This window comes from Typopeltis vanoorti, chromosome 22 (genome assembly GCF_054136105.1).
Source record: "Typopeltis vanoorti isolate ZY-2024b chromosome 22, IOZ_Tvanoo_1.0, whole genome shotgun sequence".
NCBI lineage: Eukaryota > Metazoa > Arthropoda > Arachnida > Uropygi > Thelyphonidae > Typopeltis > Typopeltis vanoorti.
The window spans coordinates 4,281,325-4,305,163 of record NC_143570.1 but is presented as its reverse complement, the minus strand read 5'-3'; the positions used below and the strand labels follow the sequence as shown (position 1 = coordinate 4,305,163).

General features: G+C 36.3%; 1 protein-coding gene across 3 annotated transcripts in view; it reads left to right on the top strand.

Annotated features, from left to right (window-relative positions):
* The window catches only part of Wdr37 (WD repeat domain 37), a 277,960-nt gene that overhangs the window by 241,851 nt on the left and 12,270 nt on the right, over positions 1-23,839 (top strand). For all 3 annotated transcript variants that reach the window (XM_090412382.1, XM_090412380.1, XM_090412381.1), the window contains one exon: positions 15,163-15,277. In XM_090412382.1, the coding sequence (XP_090268508.1) occupies positions 15,163-15,277 (115 nt within the window). The remainder of the gene's footprint in view (positions 1-15,162; positions 15,278-23,839) is intronic.

Genomic DNA, 23,839 nt, shown 5'->3' with positions numbered 1-23,839 from the left:
CTTCAAAGACGGTAGGTCCCTACTTTACTAGTAGGGACCTACCGTCCCTACTAGTAAAGAAGCAATGGAAGCTATCTTTGTTTTGAGGTGGTATATTGCAAGTGTATCAGGAGACGATGGGGCATTTAATGCCTTACACACTGGGGAGAGGCAAGTGGAACTTATAAGAGTGCAGAAAAAGCAAAAACAATCAATAATTAAAGATTTTTTAAATAGATAAATGTAAGTAATTGTAAATTCATTTATTTTCAGTTATTAAATTTTGTAATCTAGTATGTAGACTCACATACTAGCAGTAAGTCATCTTTTAGCCTTTTTTTAATGTTTTTTACATTTCCTGCTATTTACACTTTTTTCCATCAGTCCCCTGGAAAGTGTAAAAAGGGGGGTTTTTACTGTATATATATATATATATATATAGGGAGAGAGAGATTTACATCATTTTTTTTTCAGTCTGTTATTGTTCTTAAGGCTAGTATTTCTTCTCTGATTCTTTTCCATTCTGAAATCCAAACTGGTCTTCATCTAAATAGCATTTAATTTATTTTATTTTATTCTATGTTCCACTATATTTAGTATGACCTTTGAAGCATGATTGAATAAGTTCAATAATTTTTACAGTCCATCACATTCCCTTTCTTGAATATTGTTGCCATCATACTTTTGCAGAAATTATATACTTCTTTTCTCTCCTGCTAAATTCACCTAATTACTTTAAATAAAGCTTCCTATTATCTTCCAGATATTTTAAAAATTCATTTAATTCATTTTAAAAATTCATTTAAAATATTAAATTTCATTTAATATTTTAAAAATTCAGTTTTTCAGTTAGGTAATTCATTGACTTTAATTTCTTCATCCAGTAACTCTAGTCCAAGGTTGTTTTTTTTTAACCTTTATATTCTGATTCAATAATTTCACTACTCATCTTTTCTTCATTATGTAAGTCTTCATGATACTCCTTCCATCTCTGCTAGCTCTTTGTTCATCATCATCATCATGCCTATCAAGGATTTAGGCCTAGAGTGCCTGTTCCAGCCTTAGAAGTCATCGTTGAATCTTTTTAAGAGGACATCCTGGTTTTCTTTTTCTTAATTTCTTGTACTTGAAGGCTTGTTTTGGTAATCTTTCTATTTTCATTTTTTGAACATGTTCGATCCATTTATGTTTATATTTTTTAATTTTTTCTATTATTTCTTGGTTTAATTCTTTCATAATTTCTTTGTTTCTTTTGTGGTCAATTAGAGTATACTTTGCAGTTTTTCTCATAAACTTCATTTCAGGCTGTTATTAATCTTTGTTTGTCTTTTTTGTTTTATTGTCCAGATTTCACTTCCATATAATAAGACTAGTAGGGCTAATGTATTGTATACTTTTAGTGTGTTCTTTTTGAACTAGGTTTGGTTTAAATTAGAGTTAATTACACCTGTTGTTTTTAAATATTTTGCAATTTTTAGGTTTATATCTTTTTCATTTTTATATGTAATCGTACAACCTAGGTAGTTAAATGAATTCGCCTGTTCTAAAATCTTGTTACCTATTACTATTTTAGTTCTTAGTGGATCTTGTCCTTTAAAGGTCATCGTTTTTGATTTTTTTCTGTTGATATTATCATTCCATAATCTTTGACTATCTTATTTAGATTTAAATGAGATAGCCAAAGCTAGCTCTTTCTTAGCTGAAAGTAATTTTCCTTTCTTGTCTCATACTATTTTATTTCTTGTACTACTTGACATTTTTTAATATGCCTTTAATTTATGTTCAACTTCTTTACATGTTTCTTCTATCCAGTTTTCCTTTGCTTTATTTTTTTTCCTCGTCTTCTTTAATCTTATTTCTTGGTCTCTGTTTCCTTTCTTTTTATAGTCTTCTTTTTACTTGCTTTATTTCATTATTTTATTAAATTAAGTATCTCATTTGTAATCCATGGCTTGCACAGTTCTAATCTTGTATATCATATATCATAATTTCAACTTGAATATTATCTACTTCAGCTGCTTTTCTACATTTCAGATTGTTGATTTTTTCTGTTTTTTCTACCTCAGTTGCTCCAGATTACGTTTTATTATTATTATTAACACTAGGCTTCCATGGAGTCAAAAGAATCATCACATGGGGAAAAACACTGTTACATGTAAAGCCCATCAAATTATGCTTTAAACTCATCCAGTGTATCTGCATTCACCACAATCTTGGACAATATATTCCACTCACCATCCACTCTCATTGCAAAGAACTGCTCCTTATGCTCCTGCTCACACCTTCCTTATACAGCTTCCAGGTGTGTTCTCTTGTTCTACCCCCTTCTCCCATTCTACAAAAAATTTCTTCCACATTAACCTGGTAACAGCCCTTTATCAATTTAAATGTTTCAGTCATATCTCTTCTCTTCCTCCAATTCACAAGGCTTTGCAAACTGCATTCCCTCGATCTGTCTTCATATTCCATGTCCCAAAGACGGTTACAATCTTAGTCTTCTCTATACCCTCCTTTCTAGCATATCCTCATCGCCATGAAAACCAGGGGACCAAATCTGTGCACAATAATCCATACAAGGCATCATCAAGGTATTATACAATGGAACCAGAAGCTCTTTATTTCTTCATTCTAGTAGCAAGGCTTATACGTTGGTCATACATAACTGGTAATTAGTTTACGGAATTAACAACGCATATATCCAGACAACTAAATTGTCTGACGTTCTTAAAACGCTGTCAGGATAACAAGGTAATCCCTAATTGTGTCAAATTGAAGCACCGTTTTACTTCACAGAAAGCTCTGCGCATTTATAATCACACTAGCTTCCCTGTTAAGAGAACAAATTACCGCAACGCTTGTTCTCCTTGTCGACGTAAACAAAACCGTACGGGCACCAGAGGAAGAGCTTTCGAATACACTCGGCAATGACCTTTGGACGATACTTTATGACGTCTCATGCGCATTGGCAAGAAAAGAGTTCGAAAAAATACGAAAACCTGACAAAGAATTCTACTTCCTTACCACAGCCACCACTCAACACAGTAGTCAACATCTTGTCTGTAGTTTTAAAGCCTGAGGCACTCACCGCACTTGCACGTGGTCACAATTTCACCCTAACTCCTAAAAGAATACCTGCCGAAGAAATCATGATCCAAATAGAACGTGGGATTCGCAACCTGCCTAACCATATCACCAACAACGTCAGACTGGATGTAGTTGGTGTTCTCATTAAAGCCAAACCTCCAAAAACCAATTTATCCAAAGACGAATATGCAGCCCTACAAGAAATGAAGAATAACAAAAAAATAGTAATCACCAAAGTGGATAAGGAAAACGCCACTGTGGTGCTAAATCAAAAGGACTACAAAGGTAAGCTTAATGCTTTAGTACTAGACCGTACTACTTACCTCCCTATTGAATATAATCCTACCAGCTCTCAGATTAGAACTCTCCACAGACTCCTTAAGAAAGTCTCTTCTTGGCCTGTGGAAGTCATAACAAACTAAAACCTTATAACTCTAGACTCCCCCGATTATATGGACTCCCAAAAATACATAAACAAAATGTGCCATTACGTCCCATAGTGGATGGCATTGATTCCCCCACATATAAATTAGCCAAACATTTAGCCAAAACGCTCACACACTATACTGGCAATACACCATCACACATAAAAAACTCAGCCCACTTTAAAGCCAGTGTAGAAAATCTCTCACTCCAACACACTGACATAATGGTCAGTTTTGACATCTCCTCCCTATTCACTAATGTCCCCCTCAAAGAAACCCTAGAGCTCATCCAAGCCAAGTTTCCTCCCGATATCTCAGCCCTATTTCAGTTCACAATGAACTCAGGCTATTTCGTTTGGCAAGGAAAGTTCTACAAACGGATAGAGGGGACAGCCATGGGTTCACCACTTTCCCCACCCTTGGCCAATTTCTTTATGGAGACCTTTGAAGAGAAAGCCTTAAACTCTGCCCCACAAAAACCCACTATTTGGCTTCGTTACGTGCATGATGTGTTTGCTGTTTGGCCACATGGCTCAGACTCACTCCACTCCTTCCTAACACATTTAAACAACCAACACCCCAGAGTCCAGTTCACCTTAGAAAAAGAGGAAAACAACACCCTCCCCTTCCTAGACACTTTAATCACCTGCCAGCTTGATGGATTTTTGGTTTTCTCTGTTAACAGAAAACCCACCCATACTGGCAGATACATTCACCAGCAATTCCCTCCCCCCCTTCACAACAATATGGGGTTATAAAAACACTATATAACAGGGCAAAATTAATCTGCTCAGATGACAAGGCCCTAACTACTGAACTAAACCACATCCACAACACTTTCTTAGCCAATGGCTATAACCCCAAAAAAATCCAAAAATTACTCAAACCAGTAAACCACAACCCCCCTTCCCCCCTCCACAATAAAGATTACACCAAATCTATCACCATCCCCTACATCCAGGGCACCTCTGAGAAAATAACCAATATCCTCAGAAAATATGACCTTACTTCTTGTTACAAACCATATAAAAAGTTGGCATCCCTTATCCGCTCTACCAAAGACCAACCACTTCCCCTAGACCTACCTGGTGTATACCAAGTCCCTTGCAGCTGCAAATTGTCCTACTTTGGCCAAACAGGCAGAACAACAAATATCAGGATTTCAGAACACAAAGACTACATCCGGTTTCACCAGTATAGCCGCTCTGGACTGGCAGACCATGCCTTAGATACCCACCATAGAATTCGTTGGAAGAAAACAAAAATAATACATCGCAGCAAGTTTAAATATGAAAGATTATTCAAGGAATCTTCAGCAGCTCTAAAAAACGTTCCTAACCTCAACAAATTTGGGTGCATGAAACTACCCAAATTTGGGAGACTTACATTTTGAGAACTTCAGCCCAACTGCCAAGTCAACCAAATTAGCCCACCAGAGGGCACCATTAAGACTTTAGGAACAATATTAGTTTCTTGCTTTTTTCCTCATTTGCTTTTGTTAGTGCCTGCGTGCACATACCATATCTTTATGTTCCTGAAGATGGCAACGTGACGTTGCCGAAATATAGAAGTTATTTATTAAAGTTACCTTTAATTAATATACTTTATATGCGTTGTTAATTCCGTAAACTAATTACCATTTATTTCTTCAAGTTAAGGTCCTCTGCATCATTGCCATAATCTGATGTTAAAATCTGATTGTCCACCACCACTACAAGATTTTTTCTTATCTCCTCAACTTCCTCCTAAATTGCCCCACCAAGTGTATAATTTGTACCCCTTTGTTGCCGACCAAATTTTACAACCTCACAGTTTGCACTATTAAATTGACAGTTCCATACTGTTGCCCACTCATACTATCTGTTCAAGTCTCTTGTAAGGCTACAACATCTTATTGATTCCTTATTACTTTCCCCAATATCATTAATATACAAATTAATTAACAATAGTGCCAAAACTGATCCCTGCAACATGCCTCAGATCACTAGTGACTCTCCTCTTTCGAGATAGTCCGCCACATACACAACTTGCTAATGCCTATCTGATAGCCATTCACCTCTCCAGTTCACTAGTCTGTCATCCAATCCCATCTGCTGTAGTTCAGTGACCAACTTGTCTTGTGGCAATCTATAAAGACTGCAAAATCTAAATATATCACTGTATATGCATCTCCCTTGTCCAATACATTCATCACCTTGTTCTAATACATGAGTCTGTAAAACATGACCTCCCTTGAACAAGCACAAAAATTGCCACTATTATTAACCCACTTTTGTATCCTGTATCTCACCAACCTCTGCAATATCGTAACTACAACTCCAAATATACAGATCAGCCTATAATTGGTTGCCTTCACCTTATCACCACCTTTGTGAAGTGGAATAGTTTTGCTTTCCTTCCACTCCTTTAGGCTTTTGGGAATTGTGCTGTTGTAAGACTTGTTCACCAGGTAGGCCAGTCAGGGCTAACTCCTTGGAACATTCCCTTAAGACATGGTGATGTGTCATCAAGCCCCATTGCCTTATTGACATCTGGATCTTAACCACCTCATGTACCTCTTGCTTGCTCACCATGTCTTTTCTCATTTCATTCTCTACATTTGAGCTTCTGATTTCACATTGAGGATGAAACATCTTGATTAACTGCTCACTGAATACCTTGACTATGTACTCTGCAGCAGTTACCAATCTCCTATTTTCATCCATTATCATCATCTTACCATAATCGTTCTCTTTCTACTTACCACACATATCAAAAAACTCACGAGGATTTTTCTTTGTCTGATTTGCTAATTTCTGCTCATACTGCACTTTTGTTGTAATTACCAACTGAGTCACTGGCCTGCTCTTTATACTCTTCATGCAACCGATTATTACCATTCATCTTGTGCTGTTTCCAAAGTTCCTTCTTCTTCTTCTTCCAGATTTCATGCTTAATTCCCTCATTCATTCTTTCGGCCTTCAGAATACATTCACACATTGATGCTGTTGTGTATTTCTTTGTCAGTTTCCAAGCAGCATTTATTTCCTTACTGCTTAACTCCTCATTCCATGCTATAGCTTCAACTCTCTCCTAAGCTTGTCATAATCACCAGCCTTGTACTTCCAGATATAGCCTTTCCTCACAGAAGTCTGCATATGGCTAGCTACAATGCAAGTGATCATTACATGATCACTCTCACCAACTGGAGGAAAGTGCGAAACCCTACTCACAATTACATTCTCTGATGAAATGATCAGAGAATGTAATTCTAAAAGGTCTAAAACTCTTGATCCTTGTGTGACCTCCTTTACATGCTGCCTGAGATGGTTATCTCTCAAGAACTTGAGAAATTCGTTTTCCTTATTCCTAAACAATGTCTCTTCATTCCAGTCTATACCACCATAATTATAACCACCCTTCCCTTGTTCACTAACCCAAGTTACTTATATATATTTCTTCATCAACATCCTCCACATTCCCTGGCCTATAGCACTATCCAGCTAAATATCTCTTCCTGTCAACCTTCACCTACCCCCCCCCCCCTCACCACACTTCCTTAAAACCATTGCCACTATTTTCCTCTTTCATGGGAATATTTTCTACCCCCCCCCCATTCTGTAACTTCTTGTTTCATTTAGTGTTCTTCAGAAGTAATTACTCCAACTTATAGAATGTTTATCTCCAGCTTTCATACCACTTTTTTTTTTTTTTTTAAATATCTCTGGTTCCTTTTAAAATATTCTTTCCTCCATTTTTATTAGCTCCATAACATTTTGCTATCTTTGTGATATTTGGGACCAAAGACTAGAGACAACAGATTTGAGAGTCCTGAGAAAGATTAGGGGTATGTACAAATGGCATCAATTGTAATGTCATATTAAAAACGAGGATATTAGGAAAGAAATTGACATTGTTGGCATCCAGGAATGTGTTAACAGAGCTAATCTCAGGTGGGTCATATATGGTCACTTAAACAGAATGGGGGAGAAAAGATTAGCAAAACAAGTGTTCTCTACCAGATTGGCAGGAAAAAGACCCAGAGGAAGACCAAGATATAGATGGATTGATACAGTAAAAAGTGCCTTAGAAGACAGAAATATAAGATCTGATAATGTTGGAGTCTTAACAGATTGATTTGGAGGAAAATTGTAGATAGGAAGTTAGTGATGGTAGTTTTTCATGTAGTACTATCATATCCTGTACATCCCTTGAAGGTACATGTCAGGAATTTGTTGATGATGATGTGGCAGGAACTGGTGTGGGAATAGAGAGTGATGAATTGGAAGTACTTATAATATTGCAGAATCTCAATGCAAATATGACCATGGAATTATATGGGATATCAGTATACATATTACAAGAATGTGCAAGGGAATCGGCATTGCTTCTGAGTAGACTGTTGAGTCTCAGCTTGGAAACCCGCACAAATATAGGCACCAAGACTGAGATAGCAAATTATAGACATGCAGTTCATACCTTTTTTTAGACGGTTCATGATGGCAACCTGTTTCATATGCTGAAAGGGATTGCCACCCCCTTTCAGCATATTTTTATCATGAACCACTAAGTCTGTATTCTTTGAAATTGTTATAGTAATAGTCCTAAATTTTTATTATAAATATTTCCAGTATTACATTGCCAGAAGTAGTAATATTGTCTCATAATATAAATTATTTGGTAACATTGGTCTTTTGGTGGGGGGTGGGGGGGGTTGGATTAGTATGGAAAATATATTTCTTTAACACAATATGATGTAAGATGATAACCTAATTATAAGCCATGTGTGTTAATAAAGTCCTTAAACATAACATTAATATGCAATTATAAACTAAAATAAAACATGATATATTGTTGTGCAACAAGTCAAACTGTAGCCCATGTTTGATTCTGCAAACATCAAAAAGTGTTAAGTTGAAAAAACTCTCTCACACATACAGGTGGTTGAAAATGGGAGCTGGAATAAGAGAAAAATTAGCCAAAACACCAAACTAGCAGTATACATGTTCAGTGTTCAAACCAGTTTTAAATTATGGATCTGAGAGTTGGGCTAGAAATAAAGCACTCGATCAAAGACTAGAGACTACAGATATTGAACATATGGTATTACAGAATCATATTAAAAATGAAGCTTATTGCAAAGGAACTGGACATTGTTAGCATTCAAGAATGTGTAAGCAGAGTTAATCTAAACTATATGGTCACTTAAATAGAATGAGAGGGGAAAGGTTAACAAAACAGAACTTTGTATCTAACCAGAAAGGTAAATCTGTTCAGAAAGTTTTTCTGTTTCATGTGCAACTTCTCTAGCTTATTAAATATAGAAAAAATGAACTCACCATGAGCTTGCAATGAAAAGTTTAGGAAGATCAGAGGAGTAAGGTAGGCAAGTTTGTGAATGGAGAAGTTCACAAACAAAGTTCCCTGATCCCTCCCCCCAGGGAAACCTGGGGGGAGGGATCAGGGTGGACAGGCCGACATTGCTTGAGAACTGTGGATGATGGTTTCAGGAGTATATGTGTGAGTGTGCAAGAAAGGATTAAGACGGTCAAGAGTGTGGGGATATTTAGGTCTGCGGAGAGGTGTAGTATCAGTGATGATAAACAGGAATGGATAAGGGAGAGTATAGAGGAGTTATGTCCAAGAAGTGGAGTTAGTGGGACTTGTTATACAAACAAAAACGAGCTAGTGTATGTTTATAAATGCTAGACGTATTAGAAACAAGGGGAATGACACTGTAGCGTTGAAAAATGGTTGGTATAAGTGAGACATGGTTGAATGAGAATGACATTCTGAATAAAGATGGACAGATATGCAGTCTTTCACAAAGCAGAAAGGAAGGAGGAGTGTTATTGCAGAGGAGTTTTGCCCATCCAGGGTGAAGCTGTCAGGAGCAAATGCTGCCAGTGGTTTTGAAGAAGTATGGAGTGAAGTGGAGTGGACAGGATGAAATGTTTGGTAGGGTGTTGCTGTAGACCTGATAATGTGGAAGGCATTGAGAAGGAAATATTTAGGCAAATTAATCTGGCTAATAAGAAAAGAGTAATCATTATGGGCAATGTCGATTATGGTAACATTGACTGGAATGAAGAGACCGTATCAGGAAACAAAGAGAATGAATTTCTCTAGTTTTTAAGGGATAATTACCTTAAGCAGTACGTAACAGAGGCCACATGTGGATCAAGGGTCATGGATTTGATTATCTCATCAGAAGATATTGTTATAAATCAATTATCATATCATCATAATGATATGATAATAATATGATATCATGGAATGAGGAATTGCATGGGAAGGAAATCAATACTGCTTGGTCTCTACCCAGGAATTATTTGGCAGATGCAATGACTGAGTGTATCCCAAAGGTCAGGAGATTAAATAAGATAGACATAAAATGGGTGACTGAATAGGTGAAGTGCAACCTTGAAGAAAAAGACATTGTGGAGGTGGCACAAGATAGGTGGAGATAATCAGTTACATGAGGAGTACAAAGAGCAAGAAAGGAAGGTGACTCAGTAAGGGTAGCAAAAGTGCATAATGAGCAGCAGTTTGCAAATGATGCTAAAAGAAATCCTAGGAAGTTTTTTCGATGTGTGGCCAGTAAAAGGAAGAATGATTATGGGAGGATGATATTGGTCAGTGATGAAAAAATGATAAACACTGAAGAGGATATTGTAGAGGTGTTAATTGAGCAGTTCATTAAAGTATTCCATCCTTGTGATTGTAACATAATGCAGAACTCGAGAACAGTGGATATGGGGGGGGGGGAAGAACCACTGATGCTCAGTGAGCAGGAGGTATATGAGGAATTGAGTAAATTTGATAGTATATCACTGCATGTCTTGAGGGAATGTTCCTGGGAGTTAACAGCACCTTTAATGTACATTTTCAACATGAGTCTTAGATTAGCCCAGGTCCCAAAGGAATGGAAAGATGACAAAATTGTTCTGCTTCATAAAGGAGTTGATGAGACTAAGGCTTCGAATTATAGGCCAATCTGCTTGTCTGAAATATTGTGGTCAATGTGTTGGAGAAGTTGAGGACAAGGATTCAGAACCGGGTGGACAGCAGTAGAATTCTCTTTAATGGATGGCATAGGTTTACTAAAGGAAGATAGTGTTTAAGCAATCTGCTTGCTTATTGCTACAAAGCAATGAATATGTTGGACAAGAGGGGATGCATATACAGTAGTAATTTAGATTTTGCAAAGGCTTGCAATAGATTACCACCTGACAAACTAGTAGTTAAACTGGAAATAGATGGGATTGGATAGTAGATTAGTGTATTGGATTTGGAGATTGGCTGTCTGAGAGGTATCAACAGGTTGTGTATGTGGGAGAGATATCCCAGAAGAGGAAAGTCACTAGTGCCATTCCCCAGGAGTCTGTTTTGGGGGCATCGTTGTTTAATTTGTATATAAATAACATTCAGACATGCTTAAATGGTGATATTCAGTTGTTTGCAGATGATGCACCTCTGGAGAGAGTTATGAAAAGTAGAGCAGATGTTACTAATGTTACAAAGTGCAAGGTTTTCAAATTTGGGAAGCAAAGATGGGATGCAGAGCATAGGATTGGTGGCGATATTTTTGGAGGAGATGAAGGATTTGGGGGTTGTGGTGGAGAGAAACTTGAAATTTCATGGACATTTTGCTAAAATTGTGAAGACAATGCAGTGTATTATGGGAATGATGCAGATAATACTAATATATAGAAGTAAGGATGTTTTGATTCTATTATACAAGACTGAACAAGCCACATATGGATTACTGTGAATAGATTTGAATCTACATGCTGTAGATTCAAATCCTTCCACAGGCATGGATGCTTGCAATTGCCTTTAGGTGCAAATGAATTTCAGTGCCAAATGTTTAAGAAACCCCTCACACACACTTACTGGAAGTCATAATGGCTTCAACACATTCCTGATCTCTAGAGCAAGATTTCCAAATAAGTAAAAAATGAATAAAAATAGTAATCACAGTAATCCACATATGGATTACTGTGAAGAGATTTGATTGCCAGGTTTTCAAAAGGATGATGATATGTTGGAGAAGGTCCAGAGACAATTGAATAAGTTGGTATCTGGTCTTTGGAATGTGAAACATGAAGACAGATTGAGAGAATGCAAATCACAGAGACTGGTGGATAGAAGGAAGAGGACGAGAGATGATCAAGACAAAAAGTTGGTAAAGAGTAATTACCAGATTAGTGTGGTTAAGATTTTTCATAGAATATCTGGAGACAGGGAGAGAATAAGAGGCCATCCCTGGAAGCTGTATGAGGAAGGGATTGAGGAGTAGATTTTTTGCATAGAGAGTGGTGTATTATTGGAATGCATTGTCTGAGAGTGTGGTGAGTGCAGGGACAGTGTGTGCATTTAAGTCAAGGTACAATGAGCTGAGGAGTCCATGGATATCTGTTGATATTAATATTGGCAGTTGTAAAGACATTCCTCAATATTCTGGTATTATAACAACATGGTGTCAACTAATAAACTAAAATTTTAGACTAGTTTGGTTTGCCGACAGGTACACTTCATCAGGAGCATGTTTATATTATGTTAGCTAAGGACATGAAATGTATGACATTTAACAATGAACTCATGAAAGCAGGTGAGCCCCCGCCAGAGCCTTTTTCACAAACAGGACTTTGGCCAGGCTAGTATTGCCGCTTTAAAGGCATGTCTTTCCTAGTCGTGAGGAAATGCCACCTAGACCTCTAGGTGATAGATTCCTTTCATTGCTGGGTGAAATACCATCAACCTGCATTTTGGATGTGTGAAGTGCCTTTTGCCATGTTTCATCCCCATAGTAGGACCTCCAGTTTCTGTATTCCCTTTCTTCTCATATGCTGTTAGGGTGATGATATGATGTTAGGCCTTGCTAGGTATACTCATTACACTATCATTTTCATTAGGGACTTCTTCTTCTGGTTCCCATCTGCCATACGGCCGGGGGAGGGTAGCTATATGCTACCATTCTAGGGAGAGATGATTATGAGCAAGGTGGTTTCCCGTTGCCTTCCTTGCCCTAAGTATTTATGACTGTAACCTGTGTGTTCACTGGGCTGGTTTGCCTGCTTGCGGGATGAAAAACCCCAGATAAACCGGCAGAAAAAACCCTGCTGCCCAAGACCGGCTAACTTGGCTGTGGCTGAGGAAGATCCTTAAGCTCCTCACGTCGTGGACGGGAATCGAACCTAGGACACTCCTTCCCCAGGCATATGGTTGCGAAGCGCAAAGCCACTAGGCTAACCGCGCGGACTAGTTTTTGTTTTATTTGAGGGTACAGCAGTAAAACACTTTTCTGCATACTGGCCACCAGATAGTGCAAACCTGGGGTAATGCATCTGTTGGAGGCTTCCTGATTAGCTGGCGAATAATTCTGCTGCCACTTACACTGGGTCAGTGATATGCAGAGCACATTGTCTGAGGCCACACTTGAACTGGAATCTGAGCATACTCTGTGTATGAGTTATGTTCACAAGTCCCTCACCTCTTTTCTTTGTTTTCTGAATCAACCACTCTACACATAAAGTCAATCATAAAAATACTAGTTTTAACTGCAGATACAAAATACTCTCCCATAAAAATAACAAAAAACTTTTAAAATATGAAAAATATAACAAAAAAAATTGGAACAAATATTAAAAACCCAATCCAACTCACCCAAAATAATATCGAAACTTTTTCCAATAAGAAACACTTCCATACGAGGATTGTTTCAAAAGTTTGGTAAATTTCCAATAGACAGTGACACAGTTTGTTCATACCAGTGTCGGCACGTATCATCTTTTTCATGACCCCTGGCAAAATTTTACCACGTGCGATGCGTAGTTCTCATTTGGCAGACATTTAAAATTGACCCGTGTTCACATTTTTCCTAAAAATGGAGAAAAACAAGTTTTGTGCAGTGATAAAACACTTATTTGAAGAAGTGAACCACTGCGAAGATCAAAGCCGATTTAGATGCAGTTCATGGGTCTACACCAGCAATAATGACTATTTATTTTTGGATAAATGAGTTTAAACATGGTCGTAAATCCATCGAAGACGAAGCGCTCCAGATGCCTGACTGAGGTCGCTACGAAGGAAATGATTGACAAAATCCATGGTTTCGTTATGGAAGACCGCTGAGTGAAAGTGCTTGAGGTTGCTGAGATTGCAGGCATCTCAACTGAATGGGTGTATAATATCCTGCAAGAAAAATTGCACATGAAAAAAAAGCTGTGTGTACGATGGGTGCCATGATTGTTGACTTTCGATCAAAAATGCATGTGAAAAGAGCAAAGATTGTTTTGTCAACTGGGAAGGTGATGGCAACTGTTTTTTGAGATTCCCAAGAAATTATCATGATAGACTATTTGGAAAAGGGTAAGACAATGATAGGAGTCTATTACACGTCATTGTTAAACTGTTTAAAAGAAGAACTGAAGAAAAAATGGCCAAGATTGGCACACAAAAAGCTGTGTGTACGATGGGTGCCACGATTGTTGACTGTCGATCAAAAACGCATGTGAAAAGACTTTTCAGCACAGTGTTTTGGTGATGTTAATTGCAATTTTTTGCGTTAATGCATGGTTGTAGACGAAGCTTGGATCCACCGCTACACACCTGAGTCCAAGCAGCAGTCAAAACAATGGACAATGCCTGATGAAATAGCACCGAAAAGAGCAAAGATTGTTTTGTTAACTGGGAAGGTGATGGCAACTGTTTTTTGAGATTCCCAAGAAATTATCATGATAGACTATTTGGAAAAGGGTAAGACAATAATAGGAGTCTATTACACGTCATTGTTAGACCGTTTAAAAGAAGAACTGAAGAAAAAATGGCCAAGATTGGCACACAAAAAAGTGCTCTTTCATCAAGACAATGCACCTTCCCATACATCGGCCATTGCAATGGCAAAATTGCATGAATTCAGATTCAAATTGGTTCCACATCCACTGTATTCCAATGTGACTTCTTCTTGCTCTGGGAAAAATGTTCTTTGAACGAGGATGTGGAACCAATTTGAATTTATGCATTTTGCAAAAGGGTGTAACATGTGCTTTATGAAATCTGATATCCCCTATCAAAGGCTATCCATCTTAGAATCCCCACTTTTTGATCTGCTTTGGCTCAAGATTTCCTTACCTCACTTTATTTGTTGCCTTTACTGCTCTCCTAACTCTGACAATTTTGCTGACCTTTTAGACAACCTATCACTAAAATTTGATTTCTTACAAACTAATTACTCAAATTGTGAGATTGTCTTCCTTGGGGAAACTGAATCATTTGCTATCAATCATGACCTAACACAAATTGTCAATCTACCAACCAGAATATCAGACAATTTTTATCATTCTACCAGTGTTCTTGATCTTTTCTTAAACAGTTCTCTCTCCAAATATACCGTGAATGTCTTCTCTCCCCTTGGCAACTCATACCACAATCTTATTCAAGTCTCCTTCTCTACAGTTTGGTATTGTGGATAGCTGAGAGTTTTTATTTTATTATATATATATTTTTTTTGCTGCTTTTTTTATTTTTCCACTCAGCCAAGCTAAATAAATTGTAGTATATATTTAGCACATTTTAATTTTATTTATTTTTTTTTAATTAATGATATTAATGAGAGCAGGTTATTTTTGGCAATGCATACTATCAAAATAAATTCAATTTCAAATTTGTCTTAATTTATTTTGCAATATAGGTTATCAGTATCAAGCCAGCAACACATCATAGCCATTCCTCATGATAACAGACATGTAAGACTATACGATTTAAATGGTGTCCGCTTAGCAAGACTTCCTCGTAGTAACAGACAGGTAAATATACTTTGATTTTTTTCAATTTTGTACGTTTTTGATTTTTACCATTTAAATAGTGTCCACTTAGCAAGATCTCCTGGAGTAACAGACAGCTAAATATACTCTGATTTTTACACTGATAGTTAAGTAGTGAAATGTTGACTACTTAAAAAAAATTGCTGATAATGGGTGTGTTTGCATGTGCTAATGAATGCACTAAATTAATCAGGAGAACCATGCAGATTATTTATAGTAATCACTTAATAGAAAAATGGAAGTGTCATTTTTTCCTACACTGAAATGACCATGAATTGCTGGCACTTGAATGAATCTATATGATCTATCATACTTTGCAGAGTCAAAAAAATGACAGATTTATTACTATTATTACATGACACCTCCAAGGACTCATCATGGGAGAGCACTCTACTCTACTGTGCATGATCATCATCTCCCTTACTTAATCATCCAACTAGTACTACTACAAAGACACTACCACAGTACTTTTTGTCTAAACTGTGTGTATTCCATAGTCAGTTTGCTTATATATAGGATGAAAACCTGAGTTTCTGGGAGAAAAAAAACCTTGGTATCTCAGCATGAGATCATCTAACTCACTTCCATTGAAAATTTAAAATTGTGACACTTTTTTAAAAGAACATTGAAAAATGTTACAAGTCAAGAAATCATATAAATGCTTCCCTACTACTGGTTACTCCTGCATAGGAGTAACCAGTAATGCATAGAACATAAACTTGTGAAACCTGTCGTATTGTCCTAAAATGGCTGTTTCATAGATGAATTTATCACTAATAATCTAAATTTAGTTTCCTGAAAATGACTAATTTTTAACTTTGTTTTTTTGTGTAGTTGTGATGCATAGATGTATGAATGAAAAGAATAAAATTGCCATGTTAAGCTGTTGAGAGGTATTTAGTGAATGGAGATAGGAGAGATTTTTCAAATGGTAGAACTAGGAACAGAATAACTTTTTAAACTTAGAGAGTGAGTGAGTGAGTGATGCATGAATGGAATTAGTATGAATAGATTTAAGATATATTGCAAGCAGAGTTGACTTTCCATTGTGAATCTGTGGACTAAGGAACAGGGTCTAGAAATTTACGAGCTAGAACATAATCTGTTCTTACATTCCCTAATATATCTCTGTGGAGGGCACACATGGAATGCATTGATATTCATCTTGATCTTATCAGAGTTGTCATTGAATAATGTGCAATAGTTATTAATAATAACTGTGGGTGGGAATGTTATTATTTCCTTTATTGTTTCTTTTAGCATATAGGTTTTATTTAACTCAGCAAAATTTATATTATATACAGGGTGTTCGGGATAAATTTGACAGTTTCATAAGGAAAAAGAAAATCTTCTTTGTATCTATTAAATTTAATGAATTGACAAAAAAACATTACAGGCAGAGTTAATTACAATACTATCAACAAGATTTACTCAAAATAACCACCATTAGCATCGATCACAGCTTCAATTCTGCTTCGGAACCTCGAACAAGCTGATGCTACAGTCTCCCTGGGAAGGGCCGCAAAAACTGTTTTAATTTTATCCATTAACTGGGCTTTTGTATTAGTGGAAGTGCGATTGGTGTCTTTTTCAACTGCGCCCCATACAAAATAATCCATGGGGTTAAGGTCTGGGGAGTTTGGAGGCCAAACATTTGGACTGGTGAAGTCGTAGAAATTTTCAGACAACCATTTTTGACTTTTCCCAGAGGTGTGGCAAGGGGCCGAATCCTGCTGCCATACATACGGCCTACCATTGGCTACCCTTGTTATCCAGGGCTTGACTACAGTTAGCAACTCCACGAACAAAGCCCAAATTCCAATGCCAGGGTTCTTCAACACCTGTTCCTGCAGATTTGCGAGGAATTCTGCTGTACGAACGCAATCAGATCGTCTGCTAGGGATCTTTCTTCTTGCTACATCCTCGTAGTCACCATTGCAAGTCTCTAGTTCATGCCTGATTGTTTTTACTGTATTCAGGGAGCATTGGGCAGCAGTCGTAATATCCTTATTTTGATGGCGGGCACGAATCATCATGATACAAGTTATTCTCTTCCATGATTCAGGTGGGTTCCAGCTATCCATCCTTTCTGACATCTTGTATATGAATGAAGAAGGGTCCAAACTTTTAAATGAAGAGAAGTGTGTGTTAATACATGTAACTTACGGAAAAATATAATTAATTATAAATATGTCAAATTTATCCCGAACATCCTGTATAGTTTACATTTTTATAGATAAATAATACTATACAATTATAATTAGTATAACTAAAAGGGGGTGATCATGACTCGCTATCAGTCTATGGATTGGAACCTAAAAACGACTGGCATACTTTCATAAGGACCATCTGTCTATTGCTGAAATGTTGAAATCGAAATCACAACAATGGATCAAACTAGAAATTAATACTCTATTACAGATCTCAGTTTATAAAATTCATTTACCTTTATTTATTTATTTTTTCTTTAAAATTTTAAGGCCTAGTTCGCAAAATCTGGTATTTTCAAACACGTTCTGGGACAAAGGATAAGTATTTGGGCTGTCCCAGATAAACCAAGATGATTGGCTACCTTACTGTGGAGGTTTGTTGTAAAAACTTCTCCCTCGATGCTACAGGAGAACTGTGAATAATGATAATAAATTATCTAGTATAGCATATAATTAAGATCCTTTCAGGATGATTCTTAAAATATACATGTGCCCTTCTTTTTTGTATTTATTTATTTATTTAAATACATTTATTTACAATAAATACATTTTAGGCTAATGAAGTGCAGTGATTAAAAATTAAATTCTGCAGTGATTAAAAAAAGGGTGTAGTAATGTTTTCCCAAATTAATATTTATGTCCATTTGATTAGCAGTTGCAACATTCACAAACATTCTATCATCATTAATAGCTTCTAGTATATTTTTTCTTATTGTAGATGCCCTTTCTTTTATATCCTTGTTTAAATGGATAATAATAAATCAAACCAATTTTTTATATCATATCCTTAAGGTCTCTTTGATATGGGTTTGCTCTGTCCTTCCAACAACTCAATTGTAGGATAGGCTCTCCTTTATCCTATTGCATGATAGGATATAAAAGACAGCATAAAATAAATTGCATGAATTTTCAGTAATGCCCAAGCATTAACAATTAACATTAATGTTTGTGACAAGCAGGTAGCTGCTTGTCACAAACTCTTACTCGCTAGCAAGTGCTTCAGTTTCTGGAGATGTTGAACTATTGTCTAATAATAAAAGCAGAGTGGATTGCTCATAGTTCAGTGGTTTTGCTGCATTCTCTTCCTTCTGCATAAACTTAGTTAAGCTAGTTGAACAGCAGCTCTGCTCTGCAACAGGAAGTGGATCTGAATTCCATGGAATTTTGAGAAAGTGTTTAGGTGGTTCTTTACATGGTCTTTCCTATGAAAGTCTTGAATTTGTCCAAATGATTTTGCACTGTTTCCAGAGATAAACTTTAGTCTTCGGTATCTTCATCTTATCATCTTTGCTGTCCCCTTCTTTTTGGTGGTGGATTAGTGTTAGTCAATATTCAATTAACTCTTCATCAGTAAGAGGTTGTACATAAGGTCTACTGCCATCATTCTATATTCATTTGTGTATTTCTTGGGCAGTATTCCCAGATCACACACCTCTCTTATCTTCAAACACTTACTTTCTTAATGTAAATGAGTTTTTTTTTTTTTTGGAAATTTCATTTTCTTTAAAATCCTCAAATTCCTCATCATTGTCTTCTGAATCAAAAATTGCCAACGTCCAAATTTTATTCCAGGCATGCTTTAGCGTGAAGACTTTTATGTTCTTAAAGATCACTATTGCCCATATTGCTGCTTTTATTGTATATTTTTTTTTCAGAAATTCCTGGTGTCCCTTCAAAATCAAATGTAGAAATGTTTAAAGCTTTTGATTATTGGTTAAATCCACTTGTTAAATAACGGCACTACAGTTTGGCAGCAAAGAGAGAGACAGCAGAAATATTTCTACTAGCAAGAGTCAGTTTCCTGATGTGCCAAACTATTATCTAATAATAAGATAATAGTGTCATACTGGAAGTCCCAAGTCTTTTTATGTCTGGTTACTTCTGGTACAAAATGATTTGTGAACCATTCCTGGAATATCTGTTTCATCATCATCATCAAATTCCTACCATATACCCTGAAGGGGTGTACAGAATATGATAGTACTGCATGAAAAATTTACATCATTACTAACTTCCTATCTACAATTTCCTCCAAATCAGTCTGTTACTTGTCAAGACTCCAACATCATCAGATCTTGCATTTCTTTTGTCTAAGGGACTTTTTACCATACCAATCCACCTATATCTTGGTCTTCCTCTGGGTCGTTTTCCTGCCAACCTAGCAGAGAACATCTGTTTTGCTAATCTTTCCTCGCCCATTCTGTTTGAATGACCATACCACCTGAGATTAGCTCTGCTAACGTATTCCTCAATACTGACAATGTCAAGTTCTTTCCTATTATCCACATTTTTAATATGATATTGCCATTGATGTCATCTGTTCATGCACCTGCTGACTCAGATCCATAAATTAAAACTGGTTTGAACACTGTCTTGTATATAGCTGATTTAATGTTCTGACTAATTTCTCTCTTATTCCATATGAATTTATTCAATTGACTTCCTACCATACCAGCTTTGTTGATTCTGTTGTCTATTTCCATATTTAATTTACCATCTTCAGTAAAAATCATGCCTAAGTAGCTGAAATGTTTTACTTGTTCTATAGGTTCTCCATTCACAATGCAGTTGATATGTCCAATGCTTCTGCCTGTTTTCATTATCTTTTTCTTGTTATTGCTGACCTTCATACCATAATTCAATTTAGTCAGGGAATCTTGCAGATTTGTAGCAGATTTATTTAGAAGTATAACATCATCTGCATAAAGCAAAGAGCTGACATTAACATCTCCAATTTTGATATCAGATTTAATACCACTTTCCTTCATAATGTGATCCATATAGATAATGAATAACAGAGGGGATAATGTACATTCTTGTTTGACACCAGATTTAACATTAAACCATCTACCTGTACTTCCTTCAATTCTAACTGCTGACTTACAACTGAAATAAAGATTACATTTTGGAAAATTATGGAGACAACTACCGTGTTTGAGTAAAACTTTAGTTTAATATAAACCAAAATCAACATTCGACATTTCGACCTTCATATCAAGGTCATCTTCTGGAGTATGTACTATATATACAGAGAAACAAGCTGCACTACAAACTACATGGTTTGCCAAAGTTACTGACCAACCATTACAACAATTATTGGCCTGACCTCTGGTGAAAAAAAAATCCTTGACTACATCCACGCTAGAGTCCTATTATTATCTGTTGGTTACAAAATTACATTGGTATGTAATTTTGTAACCAACAGATAACCAATTGGTATGGAATAGTTTCCAATACTAGTTGAAGGTTGCTTAGAGTCCTAAAGTATGCTAGATAATAAATATTAAGTTGGCTGAATATGTGCCATCCAGATTCTTGGAATTTTCATGCCACCATTATTGTTAATATTAGGGTGGTTAATCAGAATTTTGCAGGCTTCTTTAAATTTTCTTTCATACCAGGTTTTTTTTGTATGGTGTAAAGAGCAGGTACTTTTCCAATCAGTTTGGTGTAAGGTGTTGAGAGCATGATCTGAGACGCCTGCTTCACCAAAATCGTTATATTTAATGTGTCTTTTGTGTTCTTTTTTACATATAGGGATTATACGTCCAGTTTCACATGTAAGGTAAGTTACAGGTGAAGTAGATGCAATAAACTCCAGGATGTGCCAATGTGAGGAGAGGATCCTTAGAGGAGTAGAATATGTATTTTAGTTTTGTAGGTGGTTTAAAGGTGGCATTGAGATTATAATGGTGTAGGATTCTGTTGATTTTTTTCTGATAACCCTCTAATGTATGGGATGGCTATGGTTTTACTGTAATCTAGATTTTTTTTTGATGGAAGTTTTATGAAGAACTTTATTAATTGTATTTTTGTTATAGCCATTATTTATAAATGTGTTGCTTATAATATTTAATTCTTGTTTAAGAGCTTGCTGATTAGAGCAAATTGTTATAGCTCTGTTTTTAAGGGTGTTAATGACTCCATATTTTTGTGATGGATGGTGGTATGATTTTGCATTTATGTATTGGCCAATGTGTGTCAGTTTGCAGCAGACCATGAAGGATAGACTGCCTGAAGGAAGACGAGTGACCAGTGTATCCAGGAACAGGAGCGAGTTCTGATTTTCAATTTCGATAGTAAATTGTATGTGTTCATGTTGTTCATTCAGGTGGCTAAGGAATATGTTTATGTTTGTCGCCCATGTGGTCCGATAACGAAAATATCGTCAACATATCTAAGCTACACTGTAGGTTTTAGAGTGAAGGAATCGAGAGCACTTTGCTCAAAAGCTTCCATATACAAGTTAGCAATTGGGGGGGGGGGGAATAGTGGTGAACCCATGGCCATACCTACTTTTTGTAGGTAAAATTTATTTTGCCACATGAAATAATCGGAATGTATTACGTGGACAAAGAGGGCCGTAATCAGGCCCGGCCCGAGGCAAGGGTGGAATGGATGAATGCCTCAGCTTGAAAACTTAATAAACATTTGTTACAATTATACTGGAGGCAGAAAATAATGGAAAAAAAATTAAATTGGATATATCATATATTTAAAAAAATATTAAATTTATATATTCATATTTATAAAGCTAATTATATTTTATTCTAATTATATAAGCTCTCCATTATACAAAGAAACCTGTGGAGAGTTCATGACTAAACAAACACACGTAATAACCACAGTAATAAGTTTTAATACATAAATATTTCATCCTAAGTATCTTAGGACATCGTCAGTACAGTTAATTCAAACAATACTAGGAATAACAGACAGTTAGGGCGCATGATTACAGTGGAATCCCAATATGCGTGCAGTAGCGTGTTATAGAATTAAATTAAAATATATCTGGAGAGAAAAAAATTATTAATTTTACACAATTTTGTATGACAATTTCCCATACTTTAGGAATTGCAAGAACATCATTACGGTTTAGATTTGGTGTGTGAAGTAGGGCTTCAGCACTTTCTTTATATAAACGTTCATGTTTATATAAAGATCTATGTAAAAGTTTGGTCTTTTCCCAATGGATCCTATGGTTTCGGTTTTCAACTCTGTGTTGAGCGAGGCCAGATTTCTGTGGTTTGATAAGACGGATATGGTCTTGATGTTGCGAAATGCGTTTGTGAACAGATCTACCTGTCTGTCCATAGTAAGACAGTTTACAGGAGCATGGAACCTCGTACATGCCAGGTAGCATCAGAGGTGAGAGTTTGTCTTTAGGAGAAGGTAACAAATTATAGATCTGGTTGATGGATTTGTAGGTAGTAGCAAGATTGTATTTCTTCATAATTTTTGAAAGATGTTCAGAGATGCCTTTGACATAAGGTATGGGAATCCAATGGGTTTGTTCTTGTCTAGATTGATGTGTGGGAAATGATTGATGATTTTATGAGTTGTTTTAATATTGTATCCATTTAGTATGGCTGTGGTTTTGATTATTTCCAATTCTTGTTTAGAGATTTCTCAGAGGAGCAGAATCTGTGTGTTCTGGTTACCAATGATTTAATGATGCCAAATTTTTGAGATGGATGATGAGCATAAGAATTGTGAATGTAGCAACCTGAAAATGTCTGCTTGCGATAGACAGAAGTGGAGATGGAACCATCTTCTTTTCTTTGGATGTGTAAATCCAGAAAGGAGACACCCTGTGGAGATTCTTTTCTAGCATAAATTTGATGCAAGGATGAAGAAGGTTTATTTTATCCAGAAACAGATGTAGTTCTTGTTCGGAATGACCCCAAACTGCAAAGACGTCATCGACATATCATAGCCAAATTTTTGGTTTGGGTTTAAACATGAAAATATTTTCTTCAAGGTATTCTAGAAACAGGTTTGCTAAGTTTGGTGGTAAGGGAGACCCCATTGCTGTTCCTTTCTCTTGTTGTAATTTTTTTCTTTCCGAGTGAAGTAACCGGACGTGATAACAAATTTGAATAATTCAACAATATCAGAACGGAAATTTTTGAGTTAACAAGTCTACAGTTTCCTTATGGGGAATATTAGTGAAGAGGGAGACAATGTCGAAGCTAATTAGAAAGCCAGTTTCTAACAGTTGAATGTCTTATTTTTGCGTGGAAACTGTGGAATTTTTAATTGATGAGGCTGAGTGGCCTATGTGAGGATGGAGAAGGTTAGATAAAAATCTTGATAACTTGTAAGTCGGGCTGCTAATAGAATCCATGATGGGTCTGAGTGGAACGTTATTCTTGTGAAGCTTAGGAAAACCATATATTCTAGGAGGTCTAGCATGGTATGTCCTGGGTTTTTTTTTTATGGATTCTTCATCTAAAGAAGTGGTTTCATCAAGTAACTTGTTCAGTTTCTTGAACTGTCTTTTTGTGGGATCATAATCAAGTTTGGCATAAGTTTTTCGATCATATGAATTGGT